The 18,537-nt window shown below is 45.1% G+C and overlaps 2 protein-coding genes across 2 annotated transcripts in view; both read left to right on the forward strand.

Annotated features, from left to right (window-relative positions):
- The window catches only part of LOC145864416 (gamma-aminobutyric acid type B receptor subunit 1), a 178,950-nt gene extending 175,292 nt beyond the window's left edge, over nt 1–3,658 (forward strand). The window contains exon 6 of the mRNA XM_082970275.1: nt 3,552–3,658. Within this exon, the coding sequence (XP_082826401.1) occupies nt 3,552–3,658 (107 nt within the window). The remainder of the gene's footprint in view (nt 1–3,551) is intronic.
- Nucleotides 3,659–7,808: 4,150 nt separating this feature from the next.
- Nucleotides 7,809–18,537, forward strand: part of LOC106589056 (gamma-aminobutyric acid type B receptor subunit 1) — a 145,136-nt gene continuing 134,407 nt past the window's right edge. Inside the window, exon 1 of the mRNA XM_082970245.1 lies at nt 7,809–9,156. Within this exon, the coding sequence (XP_082826371.1) occupies nt 8,887–9,156 (270 nt within the window). The 5' untranslated portion in view covers nt 7,809–8,886. The remainder of the gene's footprint in view (nt 9,157–18,537) is intronic.

The following is an 18,537-nucleotide window of genomic DNA, read 5'->3' on the forward strand; positions in this document are numbered from 1 at the left end:
GTATATATGATATGTATCAGGAGTGATCAGTATATATGATATGTATCAGGAGTGATCAGTATATATGATATGTATCAGGAGTGATCAGTATATACGATATGTATCAGGAGTGATCAGTATATATGATATGTATCAGGAGTGATCAGTATATATGATATGTATCAGGAGTGATCAGTATATATGATATGTATCAGGAGTGATCAGTATATATGATATGTATCAGGAGTGATCAGTATATATGATATGTATCAGGAGTGATCAGTATATATGATATGTATCAGGAGTGATCAGTATATATGATATGTATCAGGAGTGATCAGTATATATGATATGTATCAGGAGTGATCAGTATATACGATATGTATCAGGAGTGATCAGTATATACGATATGGATCAGGAGTTATCAGTATATATGATATGTATCAGGAGTGATCAGTATATATGATATGTATCAGGAGTGATCAGTAAAATAAATACTATTCCACTTCCTTTGAGCGCTCTGAGCTAGCGTTGTAAAGCAACACAATACTGTAATTAAGGTTTCATCTTAATTCAACTCCCCCCGGCACAGCGGTAGGGAGGGAACACTTCTTAAATGGCTGTGGTGCTGGCTGCTTTAGTCCTGTACTGGGAATGGTTTGATATGTCTTCGGTAAGCGGAGCCTGGCTGCATAATGGGAGAGGGAGAGAGAGGGAGAGAGGGAGGGAGAGATAGAGAGAGAGAGATTCAACAGTATTGTATTGAACTCCAGTGTAGAGGGAGGAACATGCTGTAGGTGTGTCATTATACGATGGCTGGCACTTCTTATCTGGGAGCAGGTGTGTGTGTGTGTGTGTGTGTGTGTGTGTGTGTGTGTGTGTGTGTGTGTGTGTGTGTGTGTGTGTGTGTGTGTGGTGTGTGTGTGTGTGTGTGTGTGTGTGTGTGTGTGTGGTGTGTGTGTGTGTGTGTGTGCGTGTGTGTGCGTGAGAGAGATAAGTTCACGAGTTGTACTGTGTGTGTGTGCGTGCGTGCGTGTGCGTGCGTGTGTGGAGAGAGAGATAAGTTCATGAGTTGTACGCACATGGATGTGTGTGTGTGTGTGCGTGCGTGCGTAGATCCGCCTGTGTATATAGATGTGGATTTGGCTCGGGAACGTGTTAGGTCTTCCAGTGTGTGTCTGTCCCCTCAGTCCCCATTATCAGGGAAAGGTTCAAAGGTCCCAAATGGGACACACAGACTACCCATAGGGCTCTGCTCAGAAGATATGCATTATTTAGGGCATCAGTTGGGACACAGTGCTGATGTCATTGTTGGTTTCTCCATAGAGATCCATGTTGTGTACAGTTGTGGCCAAAAGTTTTGAGAATGACACAAATATAAATTTTCACAAAGTCTGCTGCCTTAGTGTCTTTAGATATTTTTGTCAGATGTTACTATGGAATACTGAAGTATAATTACAAGCATTTCATAAGTGTCAAAGACTTTTATTGATAAGAGTCAATATTTGCAAGGTTGACCCTTCTTTTTCAAGACCTCTGCAATCCGCCCTGGCATGCTGTCAATTAACTTCTGGGCCACATCCTGACTGATGGCAGCCCATTCTTGCATAATCAATGCTTGGAGTTTGTCAGAATTTGTGGGTTTTTGTTTGTCTACCCGCCTCTTGAGGATTGACCACAAGTTCTCAATGGGATTAAGGTCTGGGGAGTTTCCTGGTCATGGACCCAAAATATCGATGTTTTGTTCCCCGAGCCACTTAGTTATCACGTTTGCCTTATGGCAAGGTGCTCCAACATGCTGGAAAATGCATTGTTCATCACCAAACTCTTCCTGGATGGTTGGGAGAAGTTGCTCTCGGAGGATGTGTTGGTACCATTCTGTATTCATGGCTGTGTTCTTAGGCAAAATTGTGAGTGAGCCCACACCCTTGGCTGAGAAGCAACCCCACACATGAATGGTCTCAGGATGCTTTACTGTTGGCATGACACAGGACTGATGGTAGTGCTCACCTTGTCTTCTCCGGACAAGCTTTTTTCCGGATGCCCCAAACTATCAGAAAGGGAATTCATCAGAGAAAATGACTTTACCCCAGTCCTCAGCAGTCCAATCCCTGTACCTTTTGCAGAATATCAGTCTGTCCCTGATGTTTTTCCTGGAGAGAAGTGGCTTCTTTGCTGCCCTTCTTGACACCAGGCCATCCTCCAAAAGTCTTTGCCTCACTGTGCGTGCAGATGCACTCACACCTGCCTGCTGCCATTCCTGAGCAAGCTCTATACTGGTGGTGCCCCGATCCCGCAGCTGAATCAACTTTAGGAGACAGTCCTGGCGCTTGCTGGACTTTCTTGGGCGGCCTGAAGCCTTCTTCACAACAATTGAACCGCTCTCCTTGAAGTTCTTGATGATCCGATAAATGGTTGATTTAGGTGCAATCTTACTGGCAGCAATATCCTTTCCTGTGAAGCCCTTTTGTGCAAAGCAATGATGACGGCACGTGCTTCCTTGCAGGTAACCATGGTTGACTGTCAAGTGTCAGTGTGCGGCGGGTAGGACGGAGTCAGGCGCAGGACACAGAACTGAGTAAAAACGTACTTTACTCGAAATAAAACACAAACTAATTCCATACAGGGAAAACAATCCAGCTCTACACAAAAGAGCGACCACTTAACCTAGAACAAACACGCACAAAACCATGTGGGAACCAGAGGGTTAAATAGGGAATACATTATAACGTAATGGGAACCAGGTGTGATCAATCAAGACAAAACAAATGGACAAAGAAAAGTAGATCGGTGGCGGCTAGAAAGCCGGTGACATCGACCGCCGAACGCCGCCCGAACAAGGAGAGGGACCGACTTTGGCGGAAGTCGTGACATTGACAGAGGAAGAACAATGATTCCAAGCACCACCCTCCTTTTGAAGCTTCCAGTCTGTTATTCGAACTCAATCAGCATGACAGAGTGATCTCCAGCCTTGTCCTCGTCAACACTCACACCTGTGTTAACGAGAGAATCACTGACATGATGTCAGCTGGTCCTTTTGTGGCAGGGCTGAAATGCAGTGGAAATGTTTTTGGGGGGATTCAGTTCATTTGCATGGCAAAGAGGGACTTTGCAATTAATTGCAATTCATCTGATCACTCTTCATAACATTCTGGAGTATATGCAAATTGCCATCATACAAACTGAGGCAGCAGAGTGTGAAAATTAATACTTGTGTCATTCTCAAAACGTTTGGCCACGACTGTATATATTAACTGACCATGTGATCGTTGGTTTCTCCATAGAGATCCATGTTGTGTATATAGTATCCAACCAGAGCATGCAGTGGGTCTACCATGCTCTACGGTAGTGACTCAGGGTGCATCCCAAATGGCACGCTATTCCCTTTATAGTGCGTATTGGCCCTGGTCAAAAGTAGTGCACTATATAGGGAATAGGGTGCCATTGGCCATAGGGCCCTGGTCAAAAGTAGTGCACAATATAGGGAATAGGGTGCCATTTGGAACACAGCTAGGCTGTCAGTTGAGAAAAGTCTTCTCATAACTCCTTTAACTTCATATTTCTCCTGTCAGGCCCCAACGTTGACATCCCGGCCTCTCCAGAGAGTGTTGACTGGTGGATATCATGGCGCATACCAATGCTGCGACGGGCAACCAAGCCTGACGGGATTCCGCTTTGACAGACAAGGCTGTGGAGGAGTGAGACGGCTCCTCTGTGCTCCTCGCAATACAAACAATGAGAGCCAATCTACTTCTCATTCTAATCAAATCGAATTAACCTCATTCAAATCAGCGAATCTATTGAGTGGAAACATGAATTAATCATCACAGATGCTATAGCCAAGACTAATGAGCCAGCAGGAGAGTGCACCAACCTGCCGGCCGACCAACAGGCCTGTTGCTCAGATACTGTAACCAAGGCCTTTTATTCCCCACAATGCTGTTCATAGCACTGTTCACCACTGGCTGGCTGAGGCAATGACAAGTGCGCCGCCCCGGTGGCACAATCTACATTACAACCACCCTCCTGTAGGTTTTCACTCCAACCCCAGCTGTAACTAACCTGATTCATCAACCAGCTAATTATTAGAATTCAGTGTAGGAGATATAATCTCCACCCGGCACAGCCAGAAGAGGACTGGCCACCCCTCAGAACCTGGTTCCTCTCCAGGTTTCTAATCTCCACCCGGCACAGCCAGAAGAGGACTGGCCACCCCTCAGAACCTGGTTCCTCTCTAGGTTTCTAATCTCCACCCGGCACAGCCAGAAGAGGACTGGCCACCCCTCAGAGCCTGGTTCCTCTCTAGGTTTCTAATCTCCACCCGGCACAGCCAGAAGAGGACTGGCCACCCCTCAGAGCCTGGTTCCTCTCTAGGTTTCTAATCTCCACCCGGCACAGCCAGAAGAGGACTGGCCACCCCTCAGAACCTGGTTCCTCTCTAGGTTTCTAATCTCCACCCGGCACAGCCAGAAATGGACTGGCCACCCCTCAGAACCTGGTTCCTCTCCAGGTTTCTAATCTCCACCCAGCACAGCCAGAAGAGGACTGGCCACCCCTCAGAACCTGGTTCCTCTCTAGGTTTCTAATCTCCACCCAGCACAGCCAGAAGAGGACTGGCCACCCCTCAGAACCTGGTTCCTCTCTAGGTTTCTAATCTCCACCCAGCACAGCCAGAAGAGGACTGGCCCACCCCTCAGAACCTGGTTCCTCTCTAGGTTTCTTCCTAGGTTCTTGCCTTTCTAGGGAGTTTTTCCCAGCCACCGTGATTCTACATTGTAACGGCTGTCGGGAGAGAGAGTAGACCAAGGCGCAGCGGAGTTAGTGTTCATCATGATTGAACACTATACAAAAACAAGAAAACTGACAGCCAAACAGTCCTGTCAGGTGCAAAACACTCAACAGAATCAATTACCCACAAAACCCAAAGGAAAAACATGCTCCTTCTGTGCCTGATTGGGAGCCACACATGGCCCAAAACAAAGAAATACAAAAAACCTAGAAAACGAACATAGAACGCCCACCCAATGTAACACCCTGGCCTAACCAAAATAAAGAACAAAAACCCCTCTCTATGGCCAGGGCGTTACATACATCTGCATTGCTTGCTGTTTGGGGTTTTAGGCAGGGTTTCTGTACAGCACTTTGTGACATCAGCTGATGTAAAAAGGGCTTTATAAATACATTTGATTGATTGATAGATTAGGGTTGGATTGAAAACCTACAGGACGGTAGCTCTCCAGAAACAGGGTTGTGCAACCCTGCCCTTTATAGTATGCTGCTTTTGGCCATTGTACCATGGTTGCATCCTGAATGGAATCCTATGGCGTATCCATGGAGATGACACACATGCCTCAATGCTGTAGAACTTAGATGGTTCTTAGATTCTTAGAACGGTCTGTACTAGAAGATCTTTGGCAGAGCTTCCCCCTAGCCTCCCTTGGCAACCACAGCAGTGGATAGAGAAACAGAGGGAGATGGGATATGTCATGTACTGTAAAAACACTGACTCTGACCTTACATGTTAAGGCACATTTGTGAAATATGAACTCAGAGAGAGAGAGAGAGAGAAGGGTAGATAGATGGAGTGAAGGGAGAGGGAGGGTGGAAGGAAGGGAGGTGAGAGAGAGCGAGAATAAGAGAGAGAGAATAAGAGAGAGAGAGAATAAGAGGGAGAGAGAATAAGAGGGAGAAAGAGAGAGAATAAGAGAGAGAGAATAAGAGAGATGATGGAATCACCACCATGTGCTACTGCAGCTATTCTCTTTCAGCTGAGGTACTTAATCTAAATTGCTCCTCTTACAAAAATGGTCTCCAGAATTGCTAATCAGCTTTGCAGCAAAACGTCAGTTAAATGTATTGGGCACTAAGGTGCACAACGCTCAAAACTCCCCAGAACACTATCATGTGTAGGATTGTTTTCTTTGACAGTACAATTAGTATTCATTTACATTCTGGTCTGATTTGAACATGTACAAGTGGCTCTCCTGTTCTTAAGGTTATTACGAGAAGGAGAAGGTTGAGAAGGAGAAGGTTATTAAGAGAAGGAAAAGGTTATTAAGAGAAGGAGAAGGTTATTAAGAGAAGAGGAGAAGGTTATTAAGAGAAGAGGAGAAGGTTATTAAGAGAAGAGGAGAAGGTTATTAAGAGAAGAGGAGAAGGTTATTAAGAGAAGGAGAAGGTTATTAAGAGAAGAGGAGAAGGCTATTAAGAGAAGGAGAAGGTTATTAAGAGAAGGAAAAGGTTATTAAGAGAAGAGGAGAAGGTTATTAAGAGAAGGAGAAGGTTATTAAGAGAAGGAGAAGGTTATTAAGAGAAGGAAAAGGTTATTAAGAGAAGAGGAGAAGGTTATTAAGAGAAGGAGGTTATTAAGAGAACAGGAGAAGGTTATTAAGAGAAGGAGAAGGTTATTAAGAGAAGGAGAAGGTTATTAAGAGAAGGAGAAGGTTATTAAGAGAAGGAGAAGTTTATTAAGAGAGAAGGAGAAGGTTATTAAGAGAAGAGGAGAAGGTTATTAAGAGAAGGAGAAGGTTATTAAGAGAAGGAGAAGGTTATTAAGAGAAGAGGAGAAGGTTATTAAGAGAAGGAGAAGTTTATTAAGAGAGAAGGAGAAGGTTATTAAGAGAAGGAGAAGGTTATTAAGAGAAGGAGAAGATTATTAAGAGAGAAGGAGAAGGAATGACTATGGGGAGTAGGAGGGCAAGACACACAGCTTTCTAACAAGCATGAAGCATGAAGCATGAAGCATCCAGGAGAAATGGAAAGATGGAGAGATGGGAAAACCTATCGAGGGCCACACACAACAGAGAGATAGAGATCAAGCAGACAAGAGAGATAGAGATCAAGCAGACAGAGAGATAGAGATCAAGCAGACAGAGAGATAGAGATCAAGCAGACAAGAGAGATAGAGATCAAGCAGACAAGAGAGATAGAGATCAAGCAGACAGAGAGATAGAGATCAAGCAGACAAGAGAGATAGAGATCAAGCAGACAGAGAGATAGAGATCAAGCAGACAGAGAGATAGAGATCAAGCAGACAGAGAGATAGAGATCAAGCAGACAAGAGAGATAGAGATCAAGCAGACAAGAGAGATAGAGATCAAGCAGACAGAGAGATAGAGATCAAGCAGACAAAGAGATAGAGATCATGCAGACAGAGAGATATGGTAGAAAGAGATATGGTATCATGCTGCAAAGGAAGATTGAAGGAAAGTGCCATAAAGCCTCTTGGCTGGCTTCTAGAGAAATGGAGAGAGAGTGATGAAGAAAGAGAGAGAGGAACAAAGGAACAAGAAACATGAATGTGTTAATACATTATTACACACACTCAACACACTGAGATTGGTATTGGTGTGACTGGAAGATGGAAGGGAAAAAGAGAGCTATATGAGTATGAGAGAGGACAAGAAGGCTAGATCTGAAGGAGAGAGAGAGAGAGATAACAAATGGAGAAGTGCAGAGGAATGAGAGAATCCATGATCTACTTTGATAATGACTTGACATTTGTAATTAAAATATTTGCATCTAGCTAGAAGAGCGTAGATAGGCAGCACAGTAGTAGAGAGGGCTGAATGAGAGAGAGAACAGGAAGAAAGACGTAGTGTAGTGTGTAGTTGGCAGAGGGGAAAAAAGGGGGGAGAAAGTAGAGATAAATGAAAGGCTCTGTGAAAGGATTGCAAATTCAAAGTGGTTTATGAAATGGAGAGGGATCGAGCAGAACAACCCCTTCCCTCCCTCCCTCCCTCCAGCACCTCTCTCACTCCATCCCTCCCTCTCTCTCTCTCTCTCTTCCCCTCCCTCTCTCTGTGCTCTGTAAACCTGGCACACTGTATTATCTCACAGTCTCTGCTGCAGTCAACGAAAATAAATGATGCTCGGAACCTGTTTGCTTTAACATTTACCCCGCTGCTCGATACTTGATTGTTTTAACTGCTGAAGTGTAACCGGAGTCGACTCTCGTCATCTGCTTACCTGTCGTTTAGAATTCCGTCATGCAGATTCATCGTTAATAGACAGGAGAGGAGGAGCTGGTAGGAATAGACGAATGTGACATGTTTATGTTTTGCGACGGTCAATCCTACACTACATGTACACTACCTAACGTGCGCATTAATTATATCATAGCGCAATATCTTTCGGGGAGAGCAGTGCAGTATGTAGGAATTGGATAGGGCAAGGACAGACGAATATTTAAAAGGACCACTGTTGAACAGTATAGGTTACCATCCGATGTATTGCTATTTCTCTCTAAATTATTTCACCATTTATTAATTTATTTTCTCCCAGAGACTTTATGTTATTGGAATATTTGCAACAGCGCTTAGTCGCTCGTTTTATTTCAGAACCCTGGACAGCGCTGTACCGAAAACTACAAATCAATCTCTTCTGCAACGGTTTCTACCTGTTATTGATATCGAGAGAGCAAGTGGAACTAAGCGACGTCTGACCTACGTGTACTGTTCATTGACATCTGTTTCTGTACATTTTTACATAACTTACTTTCACCCGGTTAGCTATTGATTGCGCTAAATGTGTAACTGCAAGAGGATAACCGTCTATATCCAACCGACTTGATTTATAGTCTAGGTGACTATGGATTTGACTCGTTCATAATATTGTCCCGAGACCAACACGTGTTGAGTGTAGACAGAGGAAGAATAATTTAGAGACAGTTAAATTTATTTACAGACCGAAACGAAGTTACCCTTCAGCAGAACTAGTGTTGGTTGGCTATTTAATGAGGAATATAAATAGTTGATTTTGTCTTGACAAAACACGCACTTTCAAGAGTTATTGACGCAGCAACAGCTGAACAATATCAGAGGAGAATTAGTCACCAAGACAATTCTCAAACATAAGCAGCAAACAACATCTTTCAAACCAAGTTTCTGAGACTCTAAAACTTCCAACATGGCGGTGTCCTGTCAAAGTCTAGACGAGGTTCGACGCTCCATCACCCGCCAGACACTGATCTTTGCCTCGCTGACTTTACTCCTCTCTTGGTCCTGCCCGGCTCTAGGCAAGAAGAAGCTCTACATCGGTGCCCTCTTCCCGATGAGCGGAGGCTGGCCCGGGGGCCAAGCATGCCTCCCTTCCGCTCAGATGGCTCTCGACTTGGTGAACAAGAGAACGGATATACTGCCGGAGTACGAACTGGAACTGATCCACTACGATAGCATGGTGAGTAGCCTAGCCTATCCTGATACACTAAATAGCATGGTGAGTAGCCTAGCCTAGCCTGATACACTAAATAGCATGGTGAGTAGCCTAGCCTATCCTGATACACTAAATAGCATGGTGAGTAGCCTAGCCTATCCTGATACACTAAATAGCATGGTGAGTAGCCTAGCCTATCCTGATACACTAAATAGCATGGTGAGTAGCCTAGCCTAGCCTAATACACTAAATAGCATGGTGAGTAGCCTAGCCTATCCTGATACACTAAATAGCATGGTGAGTAGCCTAGCCTAGCCTGATACACTAAATAGCATGGTGAGTAGCCTAGCCTGATACACTAAATAGCATGGTGAGTAGCCTAGCCTAGCCTGATACACTAAATAGCATGGTGAGTAGCCTAGCCTGATACACTAAATAGCATGGTGAGTAGCCTAGCCTAGCCTAGCCTGATACACTAAATAGCATGGTGAGTAGCCTAGCCTAGCCTGATACACTAAATAGTATGGTGAGTAGCCTAGCCTGATACACTAAATAGCATGGTGAGTAACCTAGCCTAGCCTGATACACTAAATAGTATGGTGAGTAGCCTAGCCTGATACACTAAATAGCATGGTGAGTAGCCTAGCCTGATACACTAGATAGCATGGTGAGTAGCATAGCCTGATACACTAGATAGCATGGTGAGTAGCCTAGACTAGCCTAGTACACTAAATAGCATGGTGAGTAGCCTAGCCTGATACACTAAATAGCATGGTGAGTAACCTAGTCTAGCCTGACACACTAAATAGCATGGTGAGTAGCCTAGCCTAGCCTGATACACTAAATAGCATGGTGAGTAGCCTAGCCTGATACGCCAAATAGCATGGTGAGTAGCCTAGCCTGATACACTAAATAGCATGGTGTGTAACCTAGCCTGATACACTAAATAGCATGGTGAGTAACCTAGCCTGATACACTAAATAGCATGGTGAGTAGCCTAGCCTGATACACTAAATAGCATTGTGAGTAGCCTAGCCTGATACACTAAATAGCATGGTGAGTAGCCTAGCCTGATACACTAAATAGCATGGTGAGTAGCCTAGCCTGATACACTAAATAGCATGGTGAGTAACCTAGCCTGATACACCAAATAGCATGGTGAGTAGCCTAGCCTGATACACTAAATAGCATTGTGAGTAGCCTAGGCTAAGCTATAGGCAAAATGCACTTTAAGTTCCGATAAGTATAACAACTTGTAACAGGAATTTAAGATTGATGCATTGACTGCATGATTTCTGTGTAAACATCAAACGTCGTTATTGGTATTGTAGAACAGCATTGCGTCATAATGGCTTGCTTTTATCGCAACTTTGTGTTGCCTATATTTTGCGTCATATGAATACCAAGTCTGCATGCGCGTCATCTGTCAGGCGTGCCATAATTGGGATAATAAACTGTCCTCTGTGAATTCTCTCATTTCCTCAGTCGTTTTTATTTTAATGAACCCCAATAGACTTTCTTTAAGACGGACTAAAAGCACTTAGAAAGTGTATCTTATGACCAAAAGGTCATCATTATGTATCATTATGTAGCCTGTGTTATTCAATTGAGTAGAGTCAGAATCACCTTTATTCAAGTACAATTACTGGTGAAATGCTGCTGACAACAATAAACAGAATATTTAGACAGAGTGCATAATGGATGGGACTCTCTCTCTCTCTCTCTCTACCATTCCGCCTCTTCTTCCCACCTGCGTCCCTCCTCCACCTCATGAGAGAGAGATGCCAACACACCACACTCACAGTCTGGAAATAGTTAAATGCACTGTGACTGGCTGGTGTTGCTAAGAGCATTGCTCTGATTGGTTGAAACTGCTCTGCATTGGAACCCCACTTCAAAAGACTGGGGGGGGGGTGTGGAGAGGGGGGGGGGGGGGGTTGGTTAGAGGTTGGCATAACAACAGTAACCAAGACGACTGCAGTTCATACAAAACAGAGAACTACAGATTTCTCTCCAAGAAAAGGGAAAGATTGTGCACTTACTATCGTTGCTTGAACAGGGACACAGATGGATGGCGAGGTGATGTGAGCCTGCCTGTTGCGGTAAGCTCCTATTGAGTGTTCAGCGTAGTTAGCCAAATGTAAGAAGTGCCTTTGGTTGGGGGCAGTCATCCATCATAAGCACTTACACAGCCACAGACAGCCCGTCCAAGTGTCTTCCAGGTCAGCTGCATGATGAGGAGAATGTTGACCCCTCGCGGACCTGAGCTCTGACGGATCTGTTGACTGATTAGGGATTCAGCTCCTAGTGCCTGTTTCTGCCTGTTCTGCTTCCCAAAATGGGAGTGCACTATGTACCGTATGGCCCATTGGACTCTGGTGAAAAGTAGTGCACTATATACCTACCGTATGGCCCATTGGACTCTGGTGAAAAGTAGTGCACTATATAGGGACTAGGGTGCCATTTCAGACACCTCCCCTTGTGTTATCATCAGGAGGCAAATCAACCAGAAAATCTCCCTCTCTCCCGCTAGTGAGTATGGTCATTCCCCAAAAACATCGCCCTGGACCTTCACAAAAGCTCATTAGATGTTCATTAAAGAAGACACGTCCTGATTTCCTCCCGAGTGTCAGGGTTAGAATCAATGAGAACACTCCCCATGAATATCTCTCTGGATTGGTGTCTCGTTTTGTTTATACAGACATTTATTTGATTTGATAGTAAAAAGGGGGGGGGGCAACGTTCTCCAAAACCTATTCCATGGACATAACGTTAGATTTAGATGGTGAGCATTAGCAATGAGGTTTTACGACAAAACATGCCCAGAAGGCTGTGTTTATTTCTAAGTTTAGGATAGATGGAGTTTCATTTCTAAGTTTAGGATGGGTTTATTTCTTAGTGTAGTTTTATTTGTGAGTTTAGGATAGATTGGGTTTAACCTCCACACCAGGCCTCCATAAACTTCATCAAAATGTCTCTGACTCTCTGTCGCGCTCTCTCTCTTTCTCTCTCTCTCCACACCAGGCCTCCATAACCTTCATCAAAATGCCTCTGACTCTCTGTCGCTCTCTCTCTCTTTCTCTCTCTCTCCACACCAGGCCTCCATAACCTTCATCAAAATGCCTCTGACTCTCTTTGCTCTCTCTTCCTCTCTCTCTCCACACCAGGCCTCCATAACCTTCATCAAAATGCCTCTGACTCTCTTTGCTCTCTCTTCCTCTCTCTCTCCACACCAGGCCTCCATAACCTTCATCAAAATGCCTCTGACTCTCTTTGCTCTCTCTTCCTCTCTCTCTCCACACCAGGCCTCCATAACCTTCATCAAAATGCCTCTGACTCTCTGTCGCTCTCTCTCTCTTTCTCTCTCTCTCCACACCAGGCCTCCATAACCTTCATTGTAACCCATCTGTCAGCAACACTTAAGTGATGGTTTATAAGCGGTTTTGTTTTATTGACGGGATTGACTTCTTGCGACCCCGTATAAAATCATCTGATATATTTAAAGGCATCCTGCACTGTCAAGCCATTTTCAAATAGTCAACACTTGAGAATGAACTTGATTATATATTTATAAAGTGTTCTTCACTAGCCTATTCATATGAATAATGGAAAGTCTATGCCTCTCTGTGAGGGAAAATAATTCTGCTGTTCCAGTCCAGATGAGTCTTTACAATATCGCTGATACTTCATCCAAATATTTAACAGCTGCTTGTCATTCCTTTCGGGAGCCTGTAGAACTCTTAACATTCGGAGCGTTCTAAAAATCCTGAAAGTCAATGACTGCATTTGGTACGCTTCATAGTGCCTGTGCATCTCTCTGTCTCGCTCTGTCTCAGCCCTTCACTCAGGCAAGCAGAGGTGCTAAATACTAAATAGTTGAAAATACAAAAATATCTACATAGTTTGTGCTGCCAGGTTTTTTCTCTGTAGGCTGTGTGTGTGTGTGTGTGTGATTTGATGCGTTGGGCCCCAGCTGCACAGTTCATGGATGGCGCCGACAGACCCGGTCGCCCTGTTTCCAGCTCCCTAGCCAACTCTGCAGTGTTTTATTTTTTTGGTGTTTTATTTTTTACATTATTTGCTCAGAAAGTTGATTGTATTATTACCTACAGCCAAAAATAACTTTTGGACATTAGATCTCGGGTCACTCACCAGAAATTTGAGCAGAAATTGGACTTCCCTGACCTGGATCCATTGTTTGAACCCGAGGCAGCTCTATTCATCCCCGGGGCTACACCAAAATGCTGATTCCAGAGATGAAGAAGAAGTGGGGCCCTAGTCAGACTCAGGCAGTGTGCATACCATCCACCGCTTCAGAGTATATTACTCGCTAAGGTTCAGTCCCTGGACAATAAAGTAGACAAGCCCAGGGCCTGTAAGATACTGTTTTATGGAATCATGACTCTCTCCGGACATATTGTCCGTGTACATTCAGTCAGTGGGGTTCTCCGTCCATCGTGCGGACAGGAAGAAAGAACCCTCTGTGAAAAAGGCTTCATGATTAACAACTCATGGTGGGATTGTGGTAAAATACAGAAAGTAATTTTGTTCGCCCGATCTGGAATACTTCACCATGAAATACCAACCGCATTACCTCCCGAGTTAATTTTCTTCGGTCATCATCACTGCTGTGTACACCCCCCCTCCCATACAAGACCCCCCCCTTGCCCTACTTTCGGAAAATCAGATCACGCCTCCATTATGTTCCTCCCCACCTATACGCAGAAACTTAAACAGGAAGCACCTGTGGTAAGTACTGTTCAACATTGGTCTGACCAATCGGAATCTGTGCTTCAAGATTGTTTTGATCATGTGGACTGGGAAATGTTCCGGGTCGCCTCTGAGCATAGTATTGACGTATACACTGACTCGGGAACTGGGTTCATCAGGAAGTGCATAGAGGATGTTGTTCCCACTATGTAAGAATGCTGTTCATCGATTACAGCTCAGCCTTCAACACCATAGTACCTTCCAAGCTCATCACTAAGCTCAGGACCCTGAGTCTGAACCAGGGGAGAACAACTGCCCCCTCGCATTGACGATTTAAAGTTGAAGGCCGATCGCGGTACTGGAGGCATTGTTTACAGGAAACAGGATCCCCCATTATAGTGAATGGGGGAAATGGCGATCTTTGTGGTCAATATTCTTGGATATATATACATATATATATTTTTTTTAACACAATCATGGTACCAATAATTCTATTTCACCAGATGTATGTCGTTGAAACAATTACTTAAAAATCACACACAGACGAAGTTATAAGGATAACTTATAAATGGCAGCCTGCAGTACATCGGTCGGCCGTCAACTTGACATACTCCACGAGAGGAGGCAGGACTGAGCTAGCCTGCAATTTCACTTCCTAGAGGAGCTCAAACTGCACATGCAATGTTTCCAAAATCTCCTCCATGTAGCAAGATGGCGAAAACGCTGAAATGACACTTCCTGATCATCAACTGCGCCACTGAGCATTCTCATAGGAAACAATGGAGTGATGTCATCGATGGCTCCGTTCCATATGTTTTACAGTTTATGAATCCTTTTCTGTGCAACTGGGTCCTGGATTTCCTGATGGGCCGACCCCAAGTGGTGAAGGTAGGCAACAACACCTCTGCCAAGCTGATCCTCAACACAGGGGCCCCACAGGTGTGCGTGCTCAGCCCCCTCCTGTACTCCCTAATCACCCATGACTGTGTGGCAACGCACATCTCCAACTCAATCAGCAAGTTTGTTGACAACACAACAGTGGTAGGCCTGATTACCAACAATGATGAGACAGCCTACAGGGAGGAAGTGAGAGCCCTGGCGTAGCGGTGCCAGGAAAATAACCTCTCCTTCAACATCAACAAACTGAAAGAGCTGATCGGGGACTACAGGAGACAGCAGAGAAAGCACACCCCCATCCACATCGAAGAGGCCGCAGTGGAGAGGGTCAAAAGCTTGAAGGTCCTCAGCATGCACATCACTGATGACCTGAAATGGTCCCTTCACGTAGACAGTGTGGTGAAGAAGGTGCAACAGCGCCTCGTCAACCTCAGGAGGCTGAAGGAGTTTGGCTTGGCCCCTAAGACCCTCACAAACTTCTACAGGTATATGTACACAGTTACTTCAGAAAGTATTCACACCCCTTGACTTTGTTTCTACATTTTATTGTCAAAATGGAATTATGTTTTTCAATTTATTTTACAAATTAATAAAGCATGAAAAGCTGAAATGTCTTGAGTCAATCAGTATCCAACACCTTTGTTATGGCAAGCCTAAATAAGTTCAGAAGTAAAATATAGATTTTTCAGGTCACATAATAAGTGGCATGGACTCAGTCTGTGTTTAACCTGATTTCTGAATGACTACCTCACACATACAGTGTAAGGTTCCTCAGTCGAGCACTACATTTCAAACACAGATTCAACCACAAAGATCACTGAGGTTTTCCAATGTCTCACAAAGAAGAGCACACATCTACTATTGGTAGATGGATAAAAATAAATAAAGCAGACATGGAATATCCCTTGAGGATACACCCAGTCACTACAAAGATAAAAGCGTCCTTCCTAACTCAGTTGTCGGTGAGGAAGGAAACAAAGCTTTATGTTTGGGGCAAATCCAACACAAAACACCACTGAGTACCACTCTTCATATTTTCAACCATGGTGGTGGTTGCATCATGTTATGGGTATGCTTGTCATCGGCAAGAACTACAGAGTTTTTTTAGGGTAAAAGAAACGGAATAGAGCTAAGCACAGGCACAATCCTAGAGGAAAACCTGGTTGAGTCTGCTGTGAAATCCAACAGACACTGGTAGACAAATTCACCTTTCAGCAGGACAATAACCTAAAACACAAGGCCAAATATACACTGGAGTTGCTTACCAAGATGACATTGAATGTTCCTGAGTGTCCCAGTTACAGTTATGACATAAATCAACTTGAAAATCTCTGTCAAGACTTGAAAATGACCCCAAACACGCCACTGACTCAACGAGCCCCAAACACGCCACTGACTCAACTATCCCCAAACACGTCACTGAGTCAACGAGCCCAAACACGCCACTGAGTCAACGAGCCCCAAACACGCCACTGACTCAACTATCCCCAAACACGTCACTGATTCAACGAGCCCCAAACACGCCACTGACTCAACTATCCCCAAACACGTCACTGATTCAACGAGCCCCAAACACGCCACTGACTCAACTATCCCCAAACACGTCACTGATTCAACGAGCCCCAAACACGCCACTGACTCAACTATCCCCAAACACGCCACTGACTCAACGAGCCCCAAACACGTCACTGATTCAACGAACCCCAAACATGCCACTGAGTCAACGAGCCCCAAAAAAATCACTGACTCAGCGAGCCCCAAACACGCTACTGACTCAACGAGCCCCAAACACGCCACTGACTCAACTATCCCCAAACACGTCACTGACTCAGCAAGCCTCAAACACGCCACTGACTCTCAGAATAAATAGGCCCGCGTGCCTGAACTGATTGTGACAGGGTGGGGTTAACCTGAACTGATTGTGACTGGGTGGGGTTAACCTGAACTGATTGTGACTGGGTGGGGTTAGTCTGAACTGATTGTGACTGGGTGGGGTTAACCTGAAGTGATTGTGACTGGGTGGGGTTAACCTGAACTGATTGTGACTGGGTGGGGTTAGTCTGAACTGATTGTGACTGGGTGGGGTTAACCTGAACTGATTGTGACTGGGTGGGGTTAACCTGAGCTGATTGTGACTGGGTGGGGTTAGTCTGAACTGATTGTGACTGGGTGGGGTTAACCTGAACTGATTGTGACTGGGTGGGGTTAGTCTGAGCTGATTGTGACTGGGTGGGGTTAACCTGAACTGATTGTGACTGGGTGGGGTTAGTCTGAACTGATTGTGACTGGGTGGGGTTAGTCTGAACTGATTGTGACTGGGTGGGGTTAGTCTGAACTGATTGTGACTGGGTGGGGTTAACCTGAACTGATTGTGACTGGGTGGGGTTAGTCTGAACTGATTGTGACTGTGGGGTTAACCTGAACTGATTGTGACTGGGTGGGGTTAGTCTGAACTGATTGTGACTGGGTGGGGTTAACCTGAACTGATTGTGACTGGGTGGGGTTAACCTGAACTGATTATGACTGGGTGGGGTTAGTCTGAACTGATTGTGACTGGGTGGGGTTAGTCTGAACTGATTGTGACTGGGTGGGGTTAACCTGAACTGATTGTGACTGGGTGGGGTTAACCTGAACTGATTGTGACTGGGTGGGGTTAACCTGAACTGATTGTGACTGGGTGGGGTTAGTCTGAACTGATTATGACTGGGTGGGGTTAACCTGAACTGATTATGACTGGGTGGGGTTAGTCTGAACTGATTGTGACTGGGTGGGGTTAACCTGAACTGATTGTGACTGGGTGGGGTTAGTCTGAACTGATTGTGACTGGGTGGGGTTAACCTGAACTGATTGTGACTGGGTGGGGTTAGTCTGAACTGATTGTGACTGGGTGGGGTTAGTCTGAACTGATTGTGACTGGGTGGGGTTAGTCTGAACTGATTGTGACTGGGTGGGGTTAGTCTGAACTGATTGTGACTGTGGGGTTAACCTGAACTGATTGTGACTGGGTGGGGTTAGTCTGAACTGATTGTGACTGGGTGGGGTTAGTCTGAACTGATTGTGACTGGGTGGGGTTAGTCTGAACTGATTGTGACTGGGTGGGGTTAGTCTGAACTGATTATGACTGGGTGGGGTTAGTCTGAACTGATTGTGACTGGGTGGGGTTAGTCTGAACTGATTGTGACTGGGTGGGGTTAACCTGAACTGATTGTGACTGGGTGGGGTTAGTCTGAACTGATTGTGACTGGGTGGGGTTAGTCTGAACTGATTGTGACTGGGTGGGGTTAGTCTGAACTGATTGTGACTGGGTGGGGTTAACCTGAACTGATTGTGACTGGGTGGGGTTAACCTGAACTGATTGTGACTGGGTGGGGTTAACCTGAACTGATTGTGACTGGGTGGGGTTAGTCTGAACTGATTATGACTGGGTGGGGTTAACCTGAACTGATTATGACTGGGTGGGGTTAGTCTGAACTGATTGTGACTGGGTGGGGTTAACCTGAACTGATTGTGACTGGGTGGGGTTAGTCTGAACTGATTGTGACTGGGTGGGGTTAGTCTGAACTGATTGTGACTGGGTGGGGTTAGTCTGAACTGATTGTGACTGGGTGGGGTTAACCTGAACTGATTGTGACTGTGGGGTTAACCTAAACTGATTGTGACTGGGTGGGGTTAACCTGAACTGATTGTGACTGGGTGGGGTTAACCTGAACTGATTGTGACTGGGTGGGGTTAGTCTGAACTGATTGTGACTGGGTGGGGTTAGTCTGAACTGATTGTGACTGGGTGGGGTTAACCTGA

Source organism: Salmo salar, chromosome 27 (genome assembly GCF_965601325.2).
Source record: "Salmo salar chromosome 27, fSalSal1, whole genome shotgun sequence".
Taxonomy (NCBI): Eukaryota; Metazoa; Chordata; class Actinopteri; order Salmoniformes; family Salmonidae; genus Salmo; species Salmo salar.